The sequence below is a fragment of the Curcuma longa genome, chromosome 16 (genome assembly GCF_044706935.1).
Source record: "Curcuma longa cultivar G26 ecotype Majalengka, Jawa Barat chromosome 16, ITB_CL_G26_1.1, whole genome shotgun sequence".
Classification (NCBI taxonomy): Eukaryota; Viridiplantae; Streptophyta; class Magnoliopsida; order Zingiberales; family Zingiberaceae; genus Curcuma; species Curcuma longa.
This window is the reverse complement of record NC_133876.1, coordinates 7,739,338-7,752,919: the sequence shown is the minus strand read 5'-3', so window position 1 is coordinate 7,752,919 and position 13,582 is coordinate 7,739,338. Positions and strand designations below refer to the sequence as shown.

Genomic DNA, 13,582 nt, shown 5'->3' with positions numbered 1-13,582 from the left:
ACTGCTATATCAGGAGTTACTCTACCTATTGTTTGACGTAAAACTAGTCAATTTATTTTTGTCTTTTGTTGAATCTTTTTCATGGTTCGATAGAAAATTTGATAGCCAATGTCTTTTTCCTCGTATATATATAATGGTAGGTTGACCAATGGATAAAAGGCCCATATAAGGGGATATGCCGTTCTTCTTAGAGGTAATTTGATTTCATGGAAAAGCAAAAAAGCAAACTATTACAGCTAGGAAGTGTAAAGGCATAAGATAGGATTATTACCCTAGTTACATGTGAGTTTACATAGAATATTAACCAATCGATGACCAAGCTATAACACGCTCCTAACATATCATGTAGTTGTACTATGAATCTATGACAATCAAGTTTTTATGTACATAGCCCCTAATCTAGTATTTCATGATGAACAAACCACATATATTAATTGTCACTTTATGAGAGGAAAAGTACAATATTTGCTACAAAATTTATCAACTTTAGTTATTAGCTAACAAATTCATGGACCAAACACTTAAAAGATCATATAATTGAGTATATATGTAACAAATTGAATGAGCCAATTTGTGGGGAAGTGTTAGGGACCTAAATATACACATGGTTTGAAATCTTGTACCATGTCGAGTGAAACAGTCAAAACTTATTATTTTGATAAGTTACCAAAAGTCAAAATTAATCAACATGAGACAATATCTCCTATGTTGTGTTGATCATGTCGACTGGTATCATTTCATACCAAAACTTAACACACCTTGGGATGTTAAAATTGAGATGACCTTTTTTTTTTGTAATTTATCTCCATATAAAATAATATCAAAATCATAGCATTCTCAACCATTGAATTAACTATATGGTTATCTTATCTTTTTCTTCCTTATTTGTTTCCTCCTACCACCTCAAATTCGCTACCGACACCATACATCAGAATGCCAACATAATACTAAAAAAGTATCTATCCAATCAAAGGCCAACACATCAGTACGACCCGAGATTTCAAACCTTGATTGTCCATATGAGAGTCCTACTTATAAATAGTTAAATACGATGTAATACTAACAAACATAGTTGAGTGGATTACTTGGATACTAAAATCTAAAGCTTAATAATTTTCCCATGACAAGAATAAATAATAGATTAAAGAACAACAATAAAAATAAAAACTATATATCCCGCCTATTCAATGTTGGAGATACTATATCATCATTGAGACCTATCTAAAGTCATGTTATTAGTAATATATTGGTCATTAGATCTCTTTTAATTATATTAAGTCAATTTCTCTTTTAGCTTCTTTTATGTAATGGAGAGAAGAAAATGAATAATGTAGAAAAGAAACAAAGTTAAAGAAATAATTGAAGAATAATTCGACGATAGTGCATCTATAATTAAAAAAATAATAAATCTCATTAGAGACGGAAGTTTATCTATAATTAAAGTGCATCTATTTGTAATTAAATTTTAAATTCAATTTTTATTATTTGGTAATTTACAATTGCAACATTTTACCTTTTGATAAATAATTAAGGATTATTGTATTTTCCATGCATGTTTTTCTAATTTGGATTATTTATTTTCTCATTTGCTTTGCATCTATAAAAGAGGTTTAGACAGGAATTGAAATTTCGAGCAGTATCGCAAGATACGGGCGAAATTTTTTGTTCCGCCAACACCGACACAGCATCGGCACAGCGGTTCCCACCGAGAGACGCTGCCGGAGGCATCGCTCAAGCACAGCAACGCCTCTTGAGGCGTCGTGTGGCCTCGGCGACGCCAAAGGAGGCTCCGCCCGGGCCTGGCGATGCCACCGGAGGCACCGCGCGAGCCCGACGACGCCAAAGAAGGCTCCGCGCGGGCCCGGCGATGCCTCCGCACGCGATTTGGGGTGAAGCAGTCGTGATTTTTGATTTTTTTTTGATTTTTTTAACTTAGGGTTAGTGTTTAATTGAGATTTTAATAATCAATTCCTAGCTATAGTTGGGGATAATTTAAATAAGTTTTATTAAAATCCATAAAATTATCTTATTATTTTTTAAAAATATTTTATTTTTAAATATTTAAATTAATTTTTTTATTTTAGTTAATATATTTTATATTTTAAAAATACCGAAACTATACAGGCACGGTACGATATGGTACTGAAACTTCAGCACGACTCGATATTTTAAACCTTGGGTTTAGAGTCTGTGTAATTATTATCTTGTGGTCAATAATAATTTCAACTTATTTTTCTCTATGTGAGAGAGTTTTCCTCTGTGCGGGATTTATTCACTTGTTCATCTATCGTACTACATCATTACCCAACACATTTTAAATGATAAACATAATTAAATTCAATAATGACAAACATTATTTATCGCACATTAACATCTTCATACTAGCTTAACCAAAATTCTCTCATGTTATCAACTACTTTGGCTGCACCTAGCTACTTATTCAATATCAAGAACATTTCTTTTCATCTCCTCTAGTAACCTAGTACAACCAAATCAATATCTTCACCTCTAGTACATAAATAAATACCTGGGCATGCAAAAATATATATAAAAACTTTTTATGTGTATTATTTCTGTTATGATCAACACGTGACCCTCAAAACATTAGTTAAAATGCAGCAGTTTTATTGATTTTTCAAACAGATTAAGGGGCATAGAATGATTAAGGCAATATAACAAACACATTGTCAACTTCATTTGAACATTTAAGATATTGGTCAAAATCGAGATGGTTTTAAGTCTACATTTTAAGGAGCTGATCACACATCCAAGCACATTGTCCTTCCAACTTCAATTCATTCTTAAACCTGTTCTAGTCTCTCCTATATATTTGTTGTAATTTCTCATTTTTTCAACCCTTCTGCACTATAAAGCTTCCTATTTTACTTGTTTTAATTCTCTTCTCAATCTGAAATCATTATCATAAAAATATAAAATCATGTAGATTGTCATAAGCAACTAACAAAGAAGTCTTTAAGAAGGTCATCCAATGGATACCACATGCCGTACGTGGGATGACAATGACAAATATTCAGTAGAGCCCAATATCTTGAAAATGTCTAATCATTAGGGTGTGCTACCTCCCCTTTACTCGTAAGCACGCCACAAAATCCTAGCTTATTGGCATGTGAGACTATGCATTCCATGAATTTGAATAATGACAAACATTAATCATCATAGATGAACATATTCATACCAGCTTGACCATATTTCTCTCATTTTATAACATTAACCTCGTATGACCAACTCAATATTTTCACCTATAGACCATAAACTTGGATATGCAGACTTCTTCCTCTCTTCCAACCAACAACAGCTAGCAACCTGATCAGCCGCAGCTACTCTCTTCGATCACACTCTCCATGCCAATGCTCCTCTCTTAAACAAATTAAATTCATGTATATATTTCCTATTACCCCACTTAGCCAATTTGTGCCTACTTTTTGATATCATAAATTGGTATCAATTAGTTCATAGAATTGCTTAAATATCTTAGCTGCATGCTGAATATTCCTGATTTGATTTTATTCCAATGTATTTCCATTCTATTCATATGATCTTTTATTTTATACAATTTTATTGTATTTGTAGAAAAAGATATGTAAATAAATATATAAAATTTATTGAATTTCTTGATTATTCTGAGTTAGTAATTGTTTGTATGGCTCGGTTCCTTTTTATTACGCTGTCACCAAATGAGGAACTTCTTAGGAAGTCGAAATTATACCTTGGGGCAGGGGCAGGGGCAGGGGCATGGAATCAATTCATTCTTAAACCTGCTCTAGTCTCCTATTCGTTGTAATTTCTCTTGCGACGTCCTTGATTTTTCCACCCTTCTACTTTGCTTTAATTCTCTTCTTCTGAAATCATTACAATAAAAATTAAAAAACATGCATGTAGATCCCCTCCCCCACTCTAGAAATCACACTAAGCCCTTAATCAACGCTGCATAAGCCAACATACAACTTTTTCTCTTCTACTTTCCTACATTATTACTGAATCCACAATACTAACTCTTTAAACAACAAATTACTAAAGAGTTTCTTAATATTGCATCAAATAAAGAAAACCTGCCCCCCTTTCAATTTTAAAAAAACAATATCGCAAACTTTTAATTAGTAATGAATAGCCAAAAAATAATTCATACCTGAGGAAGTGGCAATAAAACAAAAAAAATCCAAGAAAAAGTATCCATATAGATAATTAAGAGCAATTTTCTTCAGTTGATCCACTAGATCCCTAGCACCCACCACTGTAGATTCAGGAGCAACATATGCCAGCCTAAACTGCACAGATGGGTCACAGAAAATGCCATTTACACATATTGAGGTATGGTATAAGTAAAAGAAAAATAAAAAATTGATACTTTTTCACACATTTACCCTAAGGGATGTTGATTTTGTTGCATGGATCGACAAAAGGAAAAATACATGTAAACATGAGAAGTTGCTTTCCGTTACGTTGTAACACTATTACACATATTCAGGTGAGTCTAAAATTTATAAATTAGCAATTTAACATCATTGGAAAACGATCAGAGTAAAAAAAAGAATATTGTGACAATCAGAATTTTTTACTAACACATGCTTGTAGGTCTAACATTTGCAGATGATAGAGGAACATCGGAGTGCACAAGCTGGGTTTGTTAGCTACTAAAACTCATTGAGATTAACATCAAGTTTGGTTAGTTCTGACCTCTATAATGTTGCTTCACTACTAAATAAAATTCATGTTTATAAGTGGTGAATTGGTTGCTAAAATAGCTAATTGATGTACACTTTAAACAAGATGCTCAGTTAATAATGTATTAGTAAAAAGCTAACTAATCCTATCTAAAAAGTTTCCATTTATGATGGGAAAATAATGCATTTGGCGAGAAATTCTTTTAGTTCAGTATAGCACATTGATACATTCAGATTTTACCTGAAGAATCATGTTTAACAAGTAAATGAAATCAGTCACACTCCGTACAACTGCAATCGTAATTGCCAAAGACCAATTAAAAACTATACATTTGTTCTCCTGCATAAAATGAAAATGGTATGTGATCTATATTCTGAAAGTTTAAAAAAAAACAACATAAATAATGCACCTAATTTCAGAACATATAAATGCAATCTTTAGAAAATTCATTTCAAGTAAATGATAAAGAAACATTAATAAAAACACGTAGTTATGCAATAAAGAAATCCATCATCTACTTTGTTGCAGGTTCGACTCAAAGTCAATCCAATTGAAGTTACCAAGAGTTTGAGATTCAGAAGGCTTCATTTAAGAGAGATCCAAGGTTCCTTGACCCTTATAAACCTAGGAGAATCATTACCCCTATCAAATAAGGGGACTTAGCTATGTTTTAGACATCTCTCTGTAGGTGCCCCAGACTGGATATAAGGGCTTAACACTTAGAACCATCATTGTATTATTATTATTAATTGAAGTGCTATAGAAGACTATTGCTTAGGAGTGTGGATGACCCATAGAGCCTTTCATGCGTGCAAGCCTTGTTCATGACCTGTTAACCAAACTAATGTTAAGTTGGGTGCGGTGCCTTACTAATATTTTTTATCTTCTCTTATTCTCTATTCTATGATGTTTATGATCCTCAGAAATTTAGAAACTCTTTTAATTAATCAATACAATGGTCTTTCTACAACGAATCATGACTATCAAAAGCAATAACATAATGCCTTCTGAAGTCTAATTGAGTAAATAGACAATGAAAACTTATCACACTACAACAAAACTAGATTCACCTTCATAGTATAGAAATGCACAAGGTACATAGTGGAACTTTGGAGAAAAATAACTTGTTTAATGGGTGTTAAATTGAATTCTAGAGATTTTCATAGAGTTTACTGCAATGCTTGAACAAATACACTAGCTTTCAAAATCTTAATAGGGAGGACAAGGATAATATTAATTTATCAAAAACATTGCTGTTAGATAAACTCAAATGATTTGAACCTAGATCAGGTATCCTAAAAGCAAATGAAATTTATGCATCTATGCATAATTGGGATTCTGGTGCACAAAGACCAAATTTAGGGGGAATAATCTAGCATCATTTTCCCAGATTGAGCTAGCCTACTCTCACTGATTCTTTATTTCCCCAAAACATTACAGTGTGAGATAGAAACTTCATGGCTTCCTATATAATCGCAGTCAGTTAAAGGTGATTTCAACCTTCTTTGAAGAGTCTGAAAAATGGAAATTGTAGTTTTTTTAATGTAAATTGATATAATAATACTCTGAAGAAAAAAAAATTGTCCTACACCTGATAATGCTCACTTAAGAAATGGAGATAACAATATCAAACAAATCTTTTCCACTTCAAGAATGGAAAACTATTATAAAACCAAATATAAAACTTAGAGGTCAAAATAGGTAATAGTGTACCTCCTCTACTGACAGTAGAAAGAAAAACAGTGGGTCAATGAAGATCGCAACAAAGCAAGAAATGAGGTAGAATTTGTTCCACCGTTGCACAACTTTAGTGTGAGGATTCATGATGGGGAAATATATATCAAGACGAGAATCCCATTTTTTGGTCCAACTATCATTATTCCCATATAGAATGTCATGGAGCTGCATGTCACAAGAACAAAGATAGGAGAATGTAAAAGGTGAGACTTTAAAAGCATTATCAATAATGGGCATTTGGAGATGAAGTATTTTTGAAAAACAATTGGCTTGTTAAATCATGTCATATACATGGAAAACCAAGAGGTACAGATGCACTGGAATTTTGAAATAAACAAATGAGAAGTTAATAATAGAAATAACAGTGTCAACTACAGAAATCTACCCAAATGAGAGAACTAGGCCATCAACTTGATAGGTCAACCATTAGCATAAAGTCCTTGGAAAGTCCGGTTAAAGGTTCACCTTCTGTCACAAGACAATCTGGTCATACGATCCTAAGATTTTCCGTTAAACTATAACTCATCCTCATCCATATGGAATCATACTATTCACAGACATATTATCAAATAAGTTCAAGGCACAAATCCACAAAGCAATGCATAAACATATCATTAAACATGGTAAATAACAAATCCATAAATACAATCATTTATAAATACCTAGATTCCTTCTACATTCTAGAATCTAAGTTCTACTCCATGATAGAGAGGATACAACACTAAGAAGAGTGAAAATAATACATCTTAATCCTAAATCTGAAATAGAAAAAGGAAATAAGACTTATCAATGAGTATGATCTTCTTGGTCTTGCAATCTCCTCGTCGACGGTAGATGGATACGGCGGAGTAGTCCCGAACGAATGGATGGATTGCTGATTCTTGCTTCGGATCGCGGCTACGATGGCTCTCAATCAACTTTAAGGACTCCCCTGTTGGGTTGCAAGGGTGCAAACATAGTCCCACATCTAAAGTACATGGAAAAGATCATGGGGTTAAAAGGATGGAAAGTATCTCCATTGGTATGAGGCCTTTTGGGGAGAGCCCAAGAACAAAGCCATTAGAGCTTAGGCCCAAAGCGGATAATATCATACCATTGTGGAGATATTTTGATTTCACCGGTACTAACAAGTGGTATCAGAGCGAGACCGTTCTTCACCGGATGAGCCATGATCCATAATCCAGATCTAATCATGTGGATTTTCTTTGTTGTAAACTTGACACAGACCCAAAATTGAACCGTTGAATTATTATAGAATTTGGAATGAACTTGATGAAGCGAAGAAGATAATAACCTTACCTAGAAAAAAACTCTCACATAAAAAAGTCAAATTGAAAATTATATTAATTTAAAGATAATTAAAATGCAAAACTGGACTCTCGACTTTCAACTTCTTTTATAGACTTGACTTGACAATAAATATTCTGAATAATAAAAATAGACTAATCTTAACAGGGATTATAATTATTTTCATTTTATTATCAAAATGTAAAATGTTAATTACCAAGATAAAAATCAAATATCTTATTTATTGCAAATGCATGAAGTTTGAATATTTTGCAATTCTTTCCTTTTATTGTGGATGTGACAATCTGAAATTTATCTTCAATTTATTTTTTTAAAATTATTTTCTTTATTATGTTATTTGATTCTTGTCTACATTATTCTCCCTCATTGAGGAGAACTCAACTCGTGGTGAGTTGTTGGCTTCTTTTTTTAGGTAGTTGTTTAAGCAAAAGGAACAATTTCTTTAGTAACTTTGTCTAGCAATGTTTATTTATTATTTCTATTCTTTGGACTTCCCTTCCAATGAGAAAGAAATCAATGCACTTTGTTCTCTTTTTGTACTTTGACTTCAAGATGTACCAATGTGGCCAAATTCCTTCACTGATTATTTGTAATTCCTTGTCTACATTAGAACTTAAGGTTAAATTCCTTAAGTAATTTGATGTCAAAGATCAACTTCCAAATGATTTTGATGGTCCGAATTCCGTAGATGCTCATGCTTATAAACTATCTACCTTTTCATATATTAGGTTTATGGAAGCAATTCTACATTATTACTGGTGCATGCCATATGTTATGCTTATGGAAAATGATATTTAACAGCTAGCAAATGACGGCAGGAAACCAATCAGTTATTCTTCCTTCTAAACAATGCTGCATGTTCGGTGATGAATTAATGCTTGTTATATTCTTTTATGACACTTCTATGTAAATTTTAGTACCAAGGTTTTGCGCATGTCTCAATGCGGCATATTGAACTGGCATTTATACTATTTACATTAGATGTTCCAAATTCTTGCTATATATTTTAGCTAGTTAGAGATTGTTTAAAAAAAAATCAAATTAGTTTGTGCTTTCTGTTTCAAGTGTGACATTAATGCTACTGAAAACATAATGGTGGTCAAAAGAATGATGTTAGCTAGTTAAAGATTTTTTTTCTTTTCAATCAAACTAGTTTGTTGTTTCTGCATCCAGTGTCATAGCATCTTAATATAACACAGCATTGGTATCAATTGCAATTGAAAACCTAATGGTTGTCAAAAGAATACTGTAGTAAATCTTTGTTCAACATCTTAATTGTTGATGCATATTGAAATTTCTTCACTCAATAAATTTTCTGCATATCACGTGCATTGCCATTCTGTAATTTCAAAGTACTTTGAGTTTTAATAGCATGTTGTGTTCTATTTTCCAACATCAAATCATGAGTTTTTCTTGCACTTGGGAATCCGTTCATTGGGAAATGTGATTATCAACAGCCTAAGTCCCTTTTCTTTTATAAACAATAACATCATCAAAATGGAGAGTGTTTTTCTATGGCCAGGTCAAATCACGTCTTGAGACATATAAGAGGAATTGTGACTCCATTTTGCCGATATACAAGGACTTGTTGAAGAAGGTGTATATTTTAACTATTAGATTCCATATCAATTTTGTACTAAAAAGGGGAAAAGGTTGTGACATAATTTATCCAAATACTTGAATAACATAGGTCAATGGAAATCGTCCAAAAGAGAATGTGTTTGCCGATATTGACTCTCTGTTGCAGCAGATTGGTGATGATTTTGCAAAGACCGAATACTTGGAGGTAATTGATGGTAAACACTTTAGAACTTACAAGAAAAAATTAATTCTGATTTGCATCTTCATTGTCACATTATGAAACAATAATGACAAGGGAAGTATTTCGACAAATTCATTATTGCTTGCAACTTTTAGATTTTTATTGAAAGAATATGAGGAATTGAGGATTGCACATTATTGTGATATTTACTGAAACTAATATGTATGTAACATATTCCTAGTAGCTTCAACACCTTGTCCTACATGAGAAGAGTCAATTTTTTCTTAGGGAGATTTCTGCACTTGATACTTCTTTATATTTCACCTCAGATGAATGCTGCGTTTTCTTTGGAAAAGCAAGAATTCAGTTCTTCCCATCCCTTATTTAAAATTTTAGCTAATCTATTATAATCCCTGAACCTTTCCACGGGAAGGATCCACTTATCTGGCTGCTGGCCCCAGATGATTGCTTCTCTATGAAATTAGCTGAGATATCATATCCTTTGGTTGCCTTTGTTTCCATGGCCCTCCTCAGGAAGGTGAGGACCACACCAGAGGTGAACCTTTTTGGATGGATGGTGGTACACCTGACTGCTGTCAAAAGCCTTCCTACACCTTGCAACATCATTATTCCCTCAATTTTCATAGTGTGTAATTTCCAGGACAAAATACAAGAACAACTATGCTTCACCTGCCCTTATGCTGGTCTTGGATAGTCCTGTTTGACAATGCCCCCTTGCGCACCCCAATTTGCTAGTGTGGGATTTCCAGGACAAAACACAAGAAGAACTATGCTTCACCTGCTCTTATATTGTTCTTGGATAGTCAACCTTGCTCGACAATGCTCCCCGTGTGTCTTTTAGACACTGTCTTGTACATCTTCAGGTCTGTTTCAAAGAGGATTATGATCACCTTACACAGACTGATTGTTCGTTTGGCACGAACCATTTGAACCGAAGGAAATTATTGCATCTTCAAGCATCAAAGTTGTGTGGTGCGCAGGACAACCTGTTCAGAGGCTTGTCAAAAGCTGCTGCGAGCTCATGCAATCTAGATCCTCTATTATATTATGATTTTGTTCCCTAAGACTAATACAACATTTAATCATGCCATCATTAGTATTTGGGAGTATAACATACAATTTTTTATATTTGTAAAATTATATGGGTGTGGCATACCCTCCCTTTCCCAGGATTCTTTACTTGGTTATGTAGGAAATATGAAATCATTGAAGTGTTCAAAACTTGAGCATTTGCTATCCTTGATTTGCAAGTCTTTTCTTTTGCCTTTTACTTTAGTTACTGGAAAGATTTCAAATATCCTTTTATAAAATCCATAGGTCCAAATCTGAAGAATTTAGTTGAATTGATTTTAATTGATTAAATTTTTTCATTTCTCCCTGTAAAATTTCATGTGAATACAGTTTGTTTAGAACTTTCATATTGGCCCATATCTGTGATTTAAGCAAGTTTCCGTTGCATTTTATTTCACTAGGAAACTCAAAGGGCACTCTGAAATTCTCTTCATCAAGGAAGGTATGTATCAATCTTATTACTGCAGTTTGATGACAATGCATCAAGAAAGTTATAAGATTGATTTTTGTTTTAAATGCTCTTCCTCAGGATGAATGGAGAGGTATTCCTACTAGACTGAATAATGCTCCTCATTCCAAAGAGATACGGACATATTTCTATGCTGATGTGCTACAAGCTACTCAAAATGCTATAAATGATAAAAGAAGAAGAGTGAAGGTCTGATACTAAGAACTATTTTTCTTGTGAAGATTGAAGAACTTGAATAGTTGGTTGAGTTGCAGAAAATTGAATTTCCATACTTATCCATTTTCTTTTGTAACAAGATGAATTTACACCTAAATGCACCTCTACCTTATTATGTGGATTGAGTTTTTTCTTGTGTTAAGGAGTCTAGCTGTCCAGTTTTATCAATTTCTAAGAATTTTTAAAAATATTTATGTTCTATGCAAAATTATCAAACTTGGTTCAAATTGGGGCACTTTGAGTTGGGACAAGTCATATTATGCAATTTTTATTTTAAAATCATATCTTTAAGAATAATATAATACAAGCAAGATGGTGAAAATGGAAGAGAGTGTCATGTGTTTTTTGTGATTGTAAGATACCTCTAAAGCTTAAAGAAAAGTTTTATAGTAGTAATTAGACTTGATATGTTATATGAAATTGAATATTGGGCTATGATATGAGTATACGAGCAAAAGATGAGAATTGCAAAGATGAGCATGTTAAGGTGGATGTACAATATAAGAAGATGCACATGATAAAAAATGAGAACATTAGAGAAAAATTGACGTTGCACCTATTGAGGGAAAACTCCAAGAAACACATGTAAAATGGTACGGATATATACTTAGACTATCAAAATATGTCCCAATTAGGTGATGTGAGATTGTGATAAATATACATATTAATTAAGGAAGAGGGAGACTAAAAAAGACTTAATTAATAATGATAAAATAGGATAAAATTCATTTAAATGTAGATGATAATATAGTAGGGAATTAGGCTTAATGGAGTAGGAGGATTCATACAACCGACTCCACTTAATGAGATAAAGACTTGGATGTTGTTGTATCTTTAAGAATAATATAATTATTGGACATATGTGGACTTTATTTTTATTACTAAAATCTTTTTCAGATTAGAAATTTTCAGTTTTTGTATTGAAATCTAAATGTCAAAAAAAGAAAATGTCAAGTTAGAATTTTTCAGTTTTGTATAATTTTTTAAAACATCCTGAATTAAAAACTAGAATTGGCTTACGAAGAAAACCTGAATTTCAGGTCATGTCAGTCATGTTTTGGGGATAGACCTGTAGATTTCATTCCCTTGTAAAGTCCAAAATGGTCTTGGATGAATTTGTTTGCATATTTTCTTCAATTCAGTGAAAAAAATTGAATTGCAATTCTTACAACCTCATTCTTTAGATTCCTTGTGCTTCCATGAAGTTGTTGACACACAACTTTTGAATATGCTTATGCTGGCCTCATAGATGAGGAAAGAGCGTCTAGTTTCCCTCAATGTTTTGTCATGTCTATTTGACATGTTTTCAGGATTAGTTAATCAACATGAGACTTGTCAGCTTTCTCTACTTTCATGTTTTCTTAGGCAAATAATTTTTTCCATCTGACTGGACTCCAATTTCTATAATTATTTTTGATAAAGCAAGGTATTTTATATTTAACTCCAACCATGTTGACAAGACTAAGATACCAATTTTAAGGACAAATTACACAACCCTGCCATGTTGAAGCCTAATTGTATTTAGACTTGCTTTAGGCTCTAAAATGTACCCAAACAATAAAAATATTTATTTCATTATTTTTTATTCAATCTAATTTGGTTCACATGAATCAAATCTAATGCAACTATGGGGCTTCATCTCGTATATTTTTTGTTTGTTTGATAGAACTCTAGCTTGTGTACTGATGGTGCAGTCAAGGCACTCTGCCTTTGCCCATGCACTGGAATATTTCAACTATAAATGTTGTGATGATGATAATAAGAATTACTGTTGAATCCCTGGTGCATCACTTTCCATTTTCAACCATCATGCTTAATTTTTTTGCACATGTTTCCAATAGCGGAAGCACCATTGTCGGCATCGGATCACGTGAACCTCCATCATTTGTCTACGACATCGGATCACCTGAACCTCCATCATTTGTCTACGATGATGCGGAATACAAAGATGTCTTTGTATCAGGTATATTAACTTGTGTAATTCCCTCGTCCATGTGGCACCTTAGCACATGTTTCTTTCACGTTATTAAAATTCTTTCCCATTAACCATCCTCGCATCTTCAAGCTAGACGCATGCTTCTTGACACGCGAAGAGAATCAGTGGTACAAGGAACCAATTTCATTGACTGCCAGCTCGTTTAGCTAGCGAAGATACAGTTTCTGGAGTTGGAACCACTGCTGAATGATGATAATCGCTCTTTCTTTTCCTGATCAATTAGATCTTGATGAGATTGAGCATATATAGCACATTACTGAGGATGAATCACAAGAGGTTTGTTCATGGCAGTATTATAGAGGTACGTACCTTTGCAACA

General features: G+C 33.1%; 2 protein-coding genes across 2 annotated transcripts in view; one reads left to right on the top strand and one right to left on the bottom strand.

Annotated features, from left to right (window-relative positions):
- The window catches only part of LOC141846986 (putative cyclic nucleotide-gated ion channel 20, chloroplastic), a 42,246-nt gene extending 35,655 nt beyond the window's left edge, over positions 1-6,591 (bottom strand). Inside the window, 4 exon segments of the mRNA XM_074734997.1 lie at positions 4,148-4,174; positions 4,176-4,286; positions 4,924-5,022; positions 6,397-6,591. Of these exon segments, the coding sequence (XP_074591098.1) occupies positions 4,148-4,174; positions 4,176-4,286; positions 4,924-5,022; positions 6,397-6,591 (432 nt within the window).
- Positions 6,592-9,250: 2,659 nt separating this feature from the next.
- Positions 9,251-11,369, top strand: LOC141846927 (putative adenylate kinase 5, chloroplastic; the record flags this gene model as incomplete). The annotated part of the gene is given in 4 exon segments (XM_074734951.1): positions 9,251-9,325; positions 9,419-9,524; positions 10,984-11,024; positions 11,112-11,369. Coding segments are annotated over 4 exon segments (357 nt in total), but the record flags the coding sequence as incomplete, so codon positions are not given.
- Between the last annotated feature and the right edge of the window lie 2,213 nt (positions 11,370-13,582).